This window comes from Salmo salar, chromosome ssa19 (assembly GCF_905237065.1).
Source record: "Salmo salar chromosome ssa19, Ssal_v3.1, whole genome shotgun sequence".
NCBI lineage: Eukaryota > Metazoa > Chordata > Actinopteri > Salmoniformes > Salmonidae > Salmo > Salmo salar.
In genome coordinates, this window is record NC_059460.1 from 21858420 (window position 1) to 21873306 (window position 14887).

General features: G+C 43.0%; 1 protein-coding gene across 1 annotated transcript in view; it reads right to left on the reverse strand.

Annotated features, from left to right (window-relative positions):
• Positions 1-8541: 8541 nt before the first annotated feature.
• Positions 8542-14887, reverse strand: part of LOC106578577 (cadherin-10) — a 69784-nt gene continuing 63438 nt past the window's right edge. Inside the window, exons 9-12 of the mRNA XM_014157565.2 lie at positions 12896-13017; positions 12695-12803; positions 12246-12494; positions 8542-9597 (exon numbers count right to left, since the gene is read on the reverse strand). Of these exons, the coding sequence (XP_014013040.1) occupies positions 9104-9597; positions 12246-12494; positions 12695-12803; positions 12896-13017 (974 nt within the window). The 3' untranslated portion in view covers positions 8542-9103. The remainder of the gene's footprint in view (positions 9598-12245; positions 12495-12694; positions 12804-12895; positions 13018-14887) is intronic.

Genomic DNA, 14887 nt, shown 5'->3' on the forward strand with positions numbered 1-14887 from the left:
AGAGGTCCAGCTGATGATGCTCAGTATCTTCTCCCTGGTGTGTCCTGTCCTGGCACAGATTCAGTCTTCAGCTCTCTCGCACCATAAAATCCGAAGGTGACGGTAGAATTGTCGGGGCTATTTTTCATCAGGACACTGAGTATCATCATCCTGACTGTGCAACCCTGGGTGTTAGAGAATTGGCTTAGCTGAGTCATGGGGTATGAAAAGCACTGAGAAGGCACTGTCAAGTTTAGAGGGGTAGCGTTAGGCAAGAGGCAATACATCTTGCCTTTGTTTTACTAGTGCGCCATATCCCTAAAATGTGACAGTGGAAAGTATAAAGGACTACCTCAGAGCTGCAAATAGACAAATAAAATGTTCTCTTCACAGAATATTGAAAAACATGGCCAAAATGCAATAAGGAGAGATTAGACTATCCACCAAACTGATAGCTAATGCTTGCTTGCAAAAATGCCCCCTTCCTTGTAAACCAAATGCTTCTCTTACCTTGACTGGTCCTTCTAAAAACCAACCAACCTCAGAAAAGCCCATAACTCAACATTCCCAATGACTAGCACGACATCGTCTTTAAGAATGTATTTATTCTTATTAACAGATGAGTCTTGCATTTAACGGGACCATCGGCTTCCATGATGACTCGCTTGATTCGTCGTTACTTTCCTCCTCCAGGACGCATCGCTGGACGCACCTCTTAGCTCCACTCAAGTGTGAGTTCAACCTCTTAACAGGGGGAACAAAGGTTGCGTCCCAAATGACATCCTATTCTCTAAATGGTGCATGACTTTCGACCAAAGTCCTATGGCCCCTGGTCAAAAGTAGTGCACTAAATAGGGAATGGGATGTAACTTTTTACGTAACCACTGACTAAGCCATTTCCACTTGCCTAGGACCCCTCCATGCCTCAGGTGGTCCTCCTTACCTGACAGAGCCTGTCACATCCCGTTCACATGCCAATACTTTACCGGAATTATTGATAAATATGGCCTAGGGGGTCCTTAACCATCTCTGAAAACATTATTTTCCTCTGCCATTCTTGAACCTGATGTATTATACAATGTGACATAGAAACTGACAATCGCTTGTTCTCGTCAACTTCACAGGGGGTACAATAACATCCAAAATAAAGAAAGTTTTGGATGTAGTTATTTCAACGTGCTTGTGGTCTATTATTTACACTGTGTAAGGTAGTGCATATTCAAACTGAGAATAAAACGGGAGGATAACAGAAAGAGTAATACCTAAGCTGTTCACCGACATTGATTACAGCTCAGCATTCAACACCATAGTGCCTTCCAAGCTCGTCACTATAAGCTCAGGGCCTAGAGTCTGAACTCCTCACTGTGCAACTGGGTCCTAGACTTCCTGACAGGCCGACCCCTGACAGCTCGAACCTAGGTGGTCAGAGTAGGCAACAACACCGCCGCCACGCTGATCCTCAACACGAGGGCCCCCCAGGGATATGTGCTGATTACCAAAAACTACGAGACAGTTTACAGGGAGGTTAGAGCCCTGACGGAGTGGTGGCATGTAAATAACCTCTCTCTCAAATTCAACAAAACAAAGCAACTGATCGTGGACTACAGGAGACAGAAGAGGGAGCATGCCCCCATCCACATCGACGGGGTCGCAGTGCACATCACTGAGGACCTGAAATGGTCCCACACCGACACCGTGGTGAAGGCACAACAGCGCTCAACACCCCGAAGACCCTCACAAATTCTACAGATGCACCATTGATAACATTCTGTCGGGCTGCATCACCGCCTCGTACGGCAACTGTACTGCCCTCAACCGCATGGCTCTCCAGAGGGTGGTGCAGTCAGGCCAACGCATCACCGGGGGCACACTGCCTTCCCTCCACTCTGCTACCATCTAGTGGACAGACAATACAGGCGCATCAGATCCTGGAACACAAGCCTGAGAAACAGCTTCTATCACCAGGCCATCAGACTGTTGAACAGCCATCACTAGCTACCTGCCCGATACTCTGCCCTGCACCTTGAGACTAATTCCCCATATATATATATATATATATATATATATATATAGAGCAGTGGTTTCCAAACAGTTGGGAAGCAGTAGGGGTGTGGGGTTCCCACTCCCCCCCTTTTTTAAAGACCCCAGTCGGGATTTCAACCTACTCTTGAAAGTTGTAATAGTAAAATGCACAATGTGATGTAAGCGAGGCCAGAGTGAAAGTTTGGGAACCACTGAGAGACATTGAACATTGGTTACTTCATATTCTGTTTATATACTGTTGTTTACTCACTGTGTATGTACAGTATACCAAAAATAAATAGGGGTTCAACAAGGGTTCTTTGAAGATCCTCAAAGATCTTCAATGAACCTTAGGGTTCTTGGCATTGAACATTTCCCCCAGAGGGTTCTTCTAAGAACCCCATAGGAGGTGGGGTTCATCGAGGAACCTCCTTAGTTGGTGGGGTTCTTGCAGGAGCCTAACTGCCCAACTGAAACGTTTGGATTTCAAAGGACAGCAGGTACAGGCACTTAACTGAAAAATAAAAAGATCTCATCAATTTAATGTTTGTCCCTTGAATGATGTACATTTTTTATTTTTACCTTTTAATTAACTAGGCAAGTAAGTTAAGAACAATTTCTTATTTTCAATGATGGCCTAGGAACAGTGGGTTAACTGCCTTGTTCAGGGGCAGAACAACAGAATTTCATCTTGTCGGCTCGGGGATTTGATCTTGGAAACTTTCGGTTACTAGTCCAACGCTCTAACCACTAGGCTACCTGCCACCCCAAATTGTTATTGTTTAATGATGATACCATTTATTTTTTTCAGATTTCTGCAAATCTTTCTAAAACAAAAAATGGACAACAATTAACAAAGAAGTAAGAATATGTATGCTATAGGAATGTGTTGAAGGCTAGCTGTATTGGGTGCAGGTTACTAAACTGATCACTTTTGTGGCTGTCTGCAGGTACACAGATGAGGAGGCATACAAAGGTATGTTATGCAGATCACATTTACCATCCTCCTCCCTTACTGAATATCCCATAGGCCTCTACATTATGGACAAAAGTTTTTTTTTAAATTCACATTCATCACAAAAACCAAGATATGAATACTGTTGTGTGCATGTTTTGTTAAACATCTGTATAATTACTATTTTTTTAATTCACAGACTACACCCTCCCTACACCTGTTATGAATATAACAGGAAACCTGTTTGATCACCATGCACTGCAAAATCATTCTGGCTGTGGAAACGGAGAACATCAACACGCTGGGAGTTTATCTCATATGTCTTTTTTTATCAGCTTTGCCACTAAAATCATAATAAATACTGACTTGTGTAATGATTTGTGTAATGTTTTACCCCTTTCATCTGTGTCTGGTGTTATCTAGTTACTGGCTAGCTAGGTCTTCAGTCAGCATGGAACAAAAGAAGGGGCTGCGACGTTCAAAACTCTAAAACAGTTATGTCGACACATCCGTCAGTGCTGCTGTGAATTGTATCACAAGAGACATGCCAAACAGATGTATACCTTTTTATTTTCTTATAGGTGATATTATAGTTACAAAAAGGCTATTTTACTTGAGAATCAGGAAAAACAGTTCATGGAATTTAGTTTAATTGACAGCATTTACTAAGGAACTCACTTGGTGATAGCCACTGAATTAGAAATGAATGAATTCAACAACCATCTAACAAATATAGTCATGGGTGGTAACTCTACAATTCACTGGAAAGGCACACTGGGAAATTATATTGGAGGTTGGCTTAGTGTGGGTGTGGCTTTAAGTTAGTTATTATTGCTTACCTGTGAGTGGAAGAGCTGTACAAGTTTAACAGTTCTGTGTTTTTTTATTACCTCTGGACTGTTGTTGGATATGGTAACCATTTATTCCTCATCAAATCAATTTTGTTTTGGTCACATGCAGATGTTGGTGCGAGTGTATCAAAATGCTTGTGCTTCTAGTTCCGACCATGCAGTAATATCTAACAAGTAATCTAACAATTTCAGAACAACTACCTTTTACAAGTGTAAAGGAATGAATAAGAATATATAAATATATGGATGAGCGATGGTCGAACGGCATAGGCAAGATGCAGTAGATGGTACAGTATATACATATGAGATGAGTAATGTAGGGTATGTAAACCTATAACATTAACATTATATAAGTGGCATTGTTTAAAGTGACTAGTGGTACATTTATTACATCCAATTTTTAATTAATAAAGTGGCTAGAGATTTGAGTCAGTATGTTCAGCAGCCACTCAATGTTAGTGATGGCTGTTTAACAGTCTGATGGCCTTGAAGTTGTTTTTCAGTCTCTCGGTCCCAGCTTTGATGCACCTGTACTGACCTTGCCTTCTGGATGATAGTGGGGTGAACAGGCATTGGTTGTTGTCCTTGATGATCTTTTTGGCCTTCCTGTGACATCGGGTGGTGTAGGTGTCCTGGTGGGCAGGCAGTTTGCCCCCGGTGATGTGTTGTGCATACCTCACTACGCTCTGGAGAGCCTTACGGTTGTGGGTGGAGCAGTTGCCGTACCAGGCGGTGATACAGCCCGACAGGATGCTCTCGATTGTGCATCTGTAAAAGTTGTGTTTTTGGTGACAAGACAAATTTCTTCAGGCTCCTGAGGTTGAAGAGACGCTGCTGTGCCTTCTTCACCACGCTGTCTGTGTGGGTGGACCATTTCAGTTTGTCCGTGATGTGTACGCCGAGGAACTTAACTTTCCACCTTTTCTACTACTGTCCCGTCGATGTGGATAGGGGGGTGCTCCCTCTGCTGTTTCCTGAAGTCCACGATCATCTCCTTTGTTTTGTTGACGTTGAGTGTGAGGTTATTTTCCTGACACCACACTCCGAGGGCCCTCACCTCCTCCCTGTAGGCCGTCTCATCATTGTTGGTAATCAAGCCTACCACAGTAGTGTCGTCTGCAAACTTGATGATTGAGTCTCTATCTCAGGTACAAAAACTGTCTGAGTTGGTTTCCCTAGACTGCATATCTAACTGGCACTAACACATTTGAAGTCTTTCGTTAATGATATCTTGCATGTAGAGAATTTGTTTAATATAAGATTTTGTATGTGGAGCAGCACTGTATTCATTAAATAAATGGCAACTTTTTTCTACATGTTTTCCTCAGTCATTTACAGAAAGTTAAAGTGGATTTAAGCGGAATGCAACACATTGAGTAAAAATCAACACATTTTTTACACATCTGTGTGTCTAGTTATGGTTAAGGCAAAGGTAGATTGTTACTTGATTTTTACTCACTGTGTTTACTAATACCGTAAATTCCGGACTATAAGCCGCAACTTTTTTCCCAGCTTTGAACCTCGCGGCTTAAACAATGACGCGGCTAATATATGGATTTTTCCCGCTTTCATTTTTTTTTTTTTTATAAAAACACATTCTGTGACGTGCTCAGTTTTTTGGCGGCATGAAGCTTTCATTAGACCAATGAAATTGTCGAACGGGTTAAGGTCAAACAACTTTTTTGTTTACTGTTTAGATTAAATCGAGCGCTCTCAAACTTCCCATCATTCTGATTACGGTAGTCATTTTGTCACCCTCATCATGGCAAAGACACGGAGAAATGCATATGATGCAGCTTTCAAGTTGAAGGCGATTGATCTGGCTGTTGGAAAAGGAAATAGAGCTGCTGCACGGGAGCTTGGTCATAATGAGTCGATGATAAGACGTTGGAAACATCAGCGTGAGGAATTGACTCAGTGCAAAAAGACAACTAAAGCTTACTGCTAATTTTTAATTTTTTGTTACAAGCCGTGTTTCGTTAAAGCCTGTGTAAAGTTCATTTATTTCAATGTACCGGTAGGCACCTGCGGCTTATAGACATGTGCGGCTTATTTATGTTCAAAATAATATTTATTTTTTAATTCAGTCAGTGCGGCTTATATTCAGGTGCGCTTAAAAGTCCGGAAATTACGGTAAATTAAATAGATTATAAACTCATCAAAAAAGTAACGTCCCTTTTTCAGGACCCTGTCTTTCAAAGATAATTCGTAAAAATCCAAATAACTTCACAGATCTTCATTGTAAAGGGTTTAAACACTGTTTCCCACGCTTGTTCAATGAACCATAAACAATGAATGAACATGCACCTGTGGAACGGTCGTTAAGACACTAACAGCTTACAGACGGTAGGCATTTAAGGTCACAGTTATGAAAACTTAGGACACTAAAGAGGCCTTTCTACTGACTCTGAAAAACAAACACCAAAAGAAAGATGCCCAGGGTCCCTGCTCATCTGCGTGAACATGCCTTAGGCATGCTGCAAGGAGGCATGAGGACTGCAAATGTGGCCAGGGCAATAAATTGCTATGTCCGTACTGTGAGACGCCTACAGGGAGACAGGATGGACAGCTGATCGTCCTCGCAGTGGCAGATCACGTGTAACAACACCTGCACAGGATCGGTACATCTGAACATCACACCTGCGGGACAGGTACAGGATGGCAACAACAACTGCTCGAGTTACACCAATCCCTCTATCAGTGCTCAGACTGTCCGCAGTAGGTTGAGAGAGGCTGGACTGAGGGCTTGTAGGCCTGTTGTAAGGCAGGTCCTCACCAGACATCACCTGCAACAACATCACATATGGGCACAAACGCACCGTTACTGGACCAGACAGGACTGGCAAAAAGTGCTCTTCACTGACGAGTCGTGGTTTTGTCTCACCAGGGGTGATGGTCGGATTTACGTTTATCGTCGAAGGAATGAGCGTTACACAGGAGGCCTGTACTCTGGAGCGGGATCGATTTTGAGGTGGAGGGTCCGTCATGGTCTGGGGAGGTGTGTCACAGCATTATCGGACTGAGCTTGTTGTCATTGCCGGAAATCTCAATGCTGTGCGTTACAGTGAAGACATTCTCCTCCCTCATGTGGTACCCTTCCTGCAGGCTCATCCTGACATGACCCTCCAGCATGACAATGCCACCAGCCATACTGCTTGTTCTGTGCGTGATTTCCTGCAAGACAGGAATGTCAGTGTTCTGCTATGGCCAGCGAAGAGCCCGGATCTCAATCCCATTGCGCACATCTGGGACCTGTTGGATCGGAGGGTGAGGGCTAGGGCCATTGCCCCCATAAATGTCCGGGAACTAGCAGGTGCCTTGGTGGAAGAGTGGGGTAACATCTCATAGCAAGAACTGGCAAATCTGGTGAAGTCCATGCGGAGGAGATGCACTGCAGTACTTAATGCAGCTGGTGGCCACAGCAAATACTGACTGTTGCTTTTGATTTTGACCCCCCCTTTGTTCAGGGTCACATTATTCCATGTCTGTTAGTCACATGTCTATGGAACTTGGTCAGTTTATGTCTCAGTTGCTGAATCTTATGTTCATACAAATATTTACAAATGTTAAGTTTGCTGAAAATAAATGCAGTTGACAGTGAGAGGACGTTTCTTATTTTGCTGAGTTTGTATGTAAATTTGAATGCATACTATTACTATAGACTCCCACAAGGTCCATAGCAGTCAACATGTGTATCATAAATCAATCTTGCTGGAGGAATAGTATTAGCATGAGATGAGAATGTTATCTACCCATGTTGTTTTTATTTTACCTTTATGTAACTAGGCAAGTCAGTTAAGAACTAATTCTTATTTACAATGACAGCCTAGTGGGTTAACTGCCTTGTTCAGCGGCAGATCAACAAATTTTTACCTTGTTAGCTCAGGGATTCGATCTAGCAACCTTTCAGTTGCTGACCCAACACTCTAACCACTAGGCTACCTGCCACCCCTTTAAGCAATGGCACTTCAATAGGATTACAAATGATTCTGTTGTGAAACTAACCATGACCAACCCCACAGGTATCCTTCAAAGTTTCGGATTGCGGCTTGTGTAAGGGGGTGATTGAGTTTGTTACTGGAGTGATTTATGTTTGTAACTCTGAGAGCTATACATTGGATGCATCCCAAATGGCACCCTATTCTCTATATACATTAGTACCCTACATTTGACCTTGGCCCATAGGGCTCTGGTCAAAAGTAGTGCACAATGAAGGGAATATGGTGCCATTTTGGGTCACAGCATTGGCTATATTGGATTTCATTCCACTCGTCTCAAAATATGCATGCAGATACATTATCCATAATTGGGCAAAGAAATTAAATAATGGGTTTTTTTTGTCCACAAAGAGAAAGTCAAGAGGTATTGATCATACAGTATATATGTAAAGTGGAACCTCCCTAGCAATACTCATATCGCTAATATATTACTGCCATCTGATTTACATTGCACCATAGTGGCTAACAATAAATTGAGGTGGTGGTTGTAGCTCATGTCTAGTTTCCCGTACTTCAGATGTGAAAACGTAATATTTACAATGAGTTTTGTCAGCTGAATATTGTGGAACTTCTATATTATCAAATTCCACTGATATGATGTATCAACTTGTATTTTAAAGAGGCCAAGGCGTTAACTGTGCGATTCATAAAGTATTACTAATAAAACTTGAAACTCTATGAAAAATGTATGAAAATGCGAAGTTTCTTATTTTTTTTATTAATAAAAGAAGTATAAAAATATAAATATAAAACAATATGACTTGGCATTCAAACAACATGAATTCAGTGTGTGACAGTTACCCTACAACGTACACATCCTTATTACATCATACACCTACAGTATATGATGAAATGGATCCACAGAATAAACCTAACCAACCATTAACATGAACATTGCTTGCCAAACAAAGATGGCGAATAGGGTATAGTATGTCCATCATGGAAAAGCAGTTCATACATGTATCTATTTCAAATTTACTTTGCAGGAAAAGCATTTTTTTTCTCCAATAAACATTGATAGTATACAAGACTACTATCTCACTCCTCAATTACAAAACACATTGTCCACACCATTGTTCACAACATTTCTTAAAATGCAAAGGCATCTTTACTGATTATAACCAAAAACAGTAAAACTGTGAGAAATATCACCACCAGTAGTGAGTTTAATGTTTAATTCATGAATTCTACTTGACCAGCCATATGAATCAATGGATGGGTTGCAGGATAGTGTGTGAGAGAGATTATCAATGCATGTCGTTGATGATGAGCTCCGGTAGTACAGGCCTAACTGTAACCTAGGTTTCTCTCTCCGTGTCCTTCCCTATATACATGTCCGCTAGTTTTTTGAACGCCGGTCCCCAGTTGCTGAGGTAATCGTACTCCTGGTCCCCCTCCGTAGCTCCAGACTCCAGGGAGCTGAGGGACTCGGCTAGCGAGCCGCTCCCCTCGTAGGCGTAGGTGGCAAGGGAGTCATACGGGGGCGCGGTGGGGTCCGAGTCGTTCTCATGGAGCCTCCCGTGAATGAAGTCTCTGACGTCGGCATTATCCTTTATAGGTGATGTCCTCCCGAAGGGAAACAGCATCTCTGGGATGATGTCCCTGCGCAGCTTGTTAGCGTCCATCACCTCTGGGTTGCGCAGTGTGCCGATATCAAAGGCCTGAGTGTCCTCCTCTCCGCCCCCCTCATCGTTGTAGCTGACAACATTGTCTCTCACATCCTCTTTGGAGATGATCAGAGGCTCCTTCTTCCTCTGCTGCCTCCTCAGGGCAGCGAACAGCACCACGATCACTACACACACAGACAGAAAGAGAGAGAGATAAAAACTTGAGTATGAGATGGGAGAGAAGAGGAGTGTGCTCCATCATGCATTAAGTAAACTCAGGAATACACACCGGAGAGAAAGACATTTGCTATCAGTGATAAATACACTGCACTGCCTTGGGCACTCTCCTCCTTTTATTAAAGATTGAGCAGGACAAGCTTTTCTTTCGTTTTTCCCCTTAACATCAAATTCACTGTAGAAAATCTGTAGCACTTGAACGAGCCCTTTCTTTTTCTCATTCGCAGGTCAGACTACCCTTACTCGCATAATTAAATGCATCTTATTCTATTTTCATTTCTGAGCAGGACTTTAAATCCAAACTTTCCAGCTGAAGGAGGAATTTGCATCCAGAGTGGCGCTATGAGAGCATGGGATTTATGTTGTTGCTCATTATTTTCATGAAAAAGGAGCAAATCGAGAGTAAAAATAATTCCCTCACATTGGGGCCTCCTCCTCATCCCCCTCCTCCTCCTCTTTCCCACACCTCAGCAGGTGCTGTAGTACTCTACCTGCCTCCCACCCAGGTGTTAATTACAAAGGTCTCTAAAGGAGTGGCTCTTTAGAGGCCCAGTTACCAGGCCTTTCTGACTGATACCCCAAGTGTTGGGTGGTGTGGGGTGGCATGGAGCAGTGTGGTGCAGTGTGGAGGAGGAGCGCAAACTGTTCCAGCTCAGCGCCTACTGCCTGCCTGCCTGTCAGAGGCGTAGTGGAGGTGAATTAGACAGCCTGTCAGAGGGGTTCAAGCGAGAAAACCATCGGATAATGAGCAGATGTCAAGATATTTCGCTCAAGAGGCGAACATGGGGTTCAATCTTTAGCACTTCCAATCTGAGTTAGCCAGAAGCCAGAGCTATAGTAGAGCTCTCTCCAGTGTCAGACAGACAAGTGAAGGGGGACTGTGAGGAGGAACAAGCACAGCATGCAGTGGAAGAAATGTCAATAGTTAATTTGCTAGCGAGGGATCAGTGGCTAGGCAAGGATGCGAGCAAGATTCAAGTCGGGCGGAGATCATGGAACAGGAAGAGAAAGGAAGAGAGCACAGATGAACAGGTGAACACATCAACAGATGAGCTGGGTCTCTGCATTATTGAGTGAGGAGGAGGAATAGCACACACACTCATTTAAGCAATAAAACATGAGAACCTGTGCATTATCATGAATAACACAGGGCTAAGGGCTGTTCTTAGCCATAACGCAAAGCAGAGTACACAAACAAAACTCAGTGGATTGGTATTTATGTTGCTATTAAGTCACTCATGACTTTTAATTGGGTAATTGAATATATCAACACCCTTAATAAGCTCATGGATGATGCCGTTTAGGTGGCACCGGGGTCATGCTTGGCCAAGTGCAATACCAGGCTCAAAGTCATTTTTTTGCCTATTACTTATTGATATCCCCTTGAACATAAGCACTACATATTTTTTGCTTTTTGCCGGGGAAAAAGACATGCACACTTTCTGTTTTGCACTTTGTGCTTTTACATACTGCATTAGCTCACAAAGGAGGCTGAAGTGTTGCTTTAGGATGCCAGGAAATAGGATGTGACCTACTTTAGCAGGGAAAAACACAAATACCTTTTTGTCAAGTGGATATAACCAATAATAAAAGCTTTCATCCTGCTGCACCATTTTCATGAGGAAACACACTACTTACACATGCAGCCAGCAAAGTAATGTCTCAGTGAGTGGCTCTACTTTAAACTTTCTTTAGTTGAAGAAGTTTGATGATGAAAGGAATAACACAAAGGAATAACACAGAAGTAGCACATAGGATTTAAGTGCTGTCGAAGGACTCGCAGCAGAGAAAAAGAAGGAGCTAACCAGTGCCTACCGGGCGCAAATGAAGTCCCTTCTCCCTCCGTAGGGTGTTATCACATTATAATCCAGGATATGTGTGGCTACAGACCAGTTCATTACACGTGCAGTGTAGTTTATTGTGGTAGAGTCCAACACAGCCTAGAATAATTGCTTCAGCTTTGTAATAAGTGACTTGGATTGCTGTGTGCTACTGTACAGTACTGTATGTTCAGAATTAAGAATACCACTTAAATTATCTGACACAGTTTGATTTGGCCGTCTCCCAAATGGCACCATATTCCCTATGCTGTGCACTACATTTGACCAAAGCCTTATGGGCTCTACACAGTGTGACGACCCTCCCACTCTGTCTGCCGAATTCTTTCTCTTTGCTCTTATTTTCCCTAATAGGATGTCGGTGGGCGGAGCCGGGAGGGTCGTCGGTGAAATGGGACACTACCTGTGGTCGGGTGTGTCCCGGGGATAAATACACCTTTCCCCCCATAGATTGAGGAGACTCTTCCACCCAAACACACTGGTGTTTTTTGTTGTGGCGTTTTTGGGTGGCATGCGTGAACACCTCTCAACACCCCTCATTATCACCATCTATGAACGCATCCACTCACTTACACTATTGACTACATTGTTACTCGGATATAGTTTACTTTGTTTAATAAATATGTTTGTCATTTCTTTATTTCTGCTTTGTCTCCCTCTTTGTTATGGGCTATGAGCTGGTTCGTAACAACATGGAATAGGGTGTAATTTGGTATGCGGAGGTTGACTTTACCAGTGTGATTGATAGTGATACTTACTCAAGAGGATGATGACACAGAGCAGGATAGCCACCAGTGCTCCAGTGCTCAGCCCGGCAGACAGCAGAGCCTCTGTGTTGCAGGACTGCACGTTCCCCCGGCTGTCGCAGGCACACACGTTCACAGTCAAAGTGCTGGTGCTGCTCTGGATAGGGTAGTCATTGTCTGAGATCACCACGGGCAGTAGGTATGTATTCATCTCACGCTGGCTAAATCCTCCCCTTCGAGTGATGATCCTGGCTGTGTTATCTAAGGGGTGGATTGCAGAGGGAAGGAAAAAGGAATATGAGAAATGAAAGGTTGTTTCTAATGTTTAGAACAAATGTTCCCAGTAATGATTGTAACATTGCAGCTCCATATGTTACAAAAAAGTTAAATTGTTAATACAACTCGCACCACTAAGACCAGATAATGGCCAGATAAAAAGCACAAGGCTAACATTTAGCTACCTTCATTGTCAATGATGGTGAAATTTGGATTGGAGAAGCTCATACTGAAGACAAACTTATGTCCAACAAGGGGCTCATCGGTGTCAACCGCACTTATCGTCTGAATCAGCTGTGGATAGTGAAAAAAAGGTATGAGAAAACATGTTTCTTCAGGCTTTTCTTCAGCATTTGTAGTATTATGATGTCATACATCTACTGTACCTGTCCAGATTTGACATTTTCACAGACAAATGTCTCATAATACATGGCAAATTCAGGTGCATTGTCGTTTACGTCCAGAACCCGTATGAACACTGGGACTCGAGTGGTTTGGCGAGGGTTACCTAAACAAGAAGATTCAAAATGTGTAGTTGGCCCATACAGTAGACCCCTCAAATTCAAATCTGGACCTCAAAACCAGTTACAATGCTTTTTTTTATTTCTTCCCCTCTAATCAGGGACTGATTTAGACCTGTGACACCAGGTGGGTGCAATTCGTTATCAGGTAGAACAGAAAAACAGCAGTAGTCCGGAGCTCGTAGGGTAAAATTTAAATATCCCTGAAGTTGACATTAGCAAGTTAACAAAAAATATAACATACAGTGCATTTGGAAAGTATTCCGACCCCTTGACTTTTTTCACATTTTGTTACCTTACATCCTTATTCTCAAAAAGGATGAACTTGTTTTTTTCCCTCATCAATCTACACATAATACCCCATAATGTTTTAGAAATGTTAGCAAATTTTTATATATATAAAAAAAACACATTTACATAGGTATTTAGAGCCTTCACTCAGTACCATGTTGAAGCAATTTTGGCAGCGATTACAGCCTTGAGTCTTCTTGGGTATGATGCTACAAGCTTGGCACACCTGCACTTTGGGAGTTTCTCCCATTCTTCTCTGCAGATCCTTTCAAGTTATGTCAGGTTGGATGGGGAGTGTCGCTGCACAGCTATTTTCAGGTCTCCAGAGATGTTCGATCAGGTTCAAGTCCAGGCTCTGGCTGGGCCGCTCAAGGACATTCAGAGACTTGTCCTGAAGTCACTGCTGTGTTGTCTTGGCTGTGTGCTTAGGGTCGTTGTCCTCTTGGAAGTTGAACCTTCGCCCCAATCTGAGGTCCTGGAGCAGGTTTTGATCAAGGATCTCTCGGTACTTTTCTCTGTTCATCTTTCCCTCGATCCTGACTAGTCTCCCAGTTCCTGCCACTGAAAAACATCCCCACAGCATGATGCTGCCAACACCATGCTTCACCATAGGGATGGTAATGACCAGATGATGAGCGGTGCCTGGTTCCCTCCAGACGTGGCGCTTGGCATTTAGGCCAAAGAGTTCAATCTTGGTTTCATCAGAACAGAAAATCTTGTTTCTCATGGTCTGAGAGTCCTTTTGTTGCTTTTGGCAAACTCCAAGTGGGCTGTTGTGCCTTTTACTGAGGAGTGGATTCAGTCTGGCCACTCTACCATGAAGGCCTGATTTGGTGGAGTGCTGCAGAGATGATTGTCCTTCTGGAAGGTTCTCCCATCTCCACAGAGGAACTCTGGAGCTCTGTCAGAGTTCACCTCCCTGATCAGTGCCCTTCTCCCCCAATTGCTCAATCAAGTAGTAGAAACATCTCACGGATGATCAATGGAAAACGGATCTCAATTTCGAGTCTCATAGCAAAGGGTCTCAATACTTCTGTTTTTTATTGTTAATAAATTTGCCCCAAAAAACGAAAACCGGTTTTTGTTTTGTCATTATGGGGTATTGTGTGTAGATTGATGAGTACATTTTTTTCAATAGCATTGGAAAGACATTGTTGCAGACTGATTATCCTACACGATTGCCTGAAACATTCATTAAAATATTAACTTGTAGTTGCATGTTTATTTTAGTTTTCTCAAAATACTCCTGACTTCCTAACGAGGCTCCCATTGGACAAATGGTTCTGATGAGCAGCCCTTTGAGCCAACTGAAACTGTGGGCGTTGCCCATGTGGACCTATGGGGCTGGAACAGGAGTTGTCCATCCTGGTTGTGACCACATATATGCATATGTAGAAAGACTGCAGCAGAACACTGTGAATATCACCCAAACCGACGCCAGATTGACGAAGCCAGGAAGTGTAGCAGCACTGATACATCCCAGGTCAGTGGGCTGGAGCCCGCTACCCAGGAAGATTTCAAGTAGACTTAGTCTAATTTATGAAGTGGAAGATGCAGCAATTATAG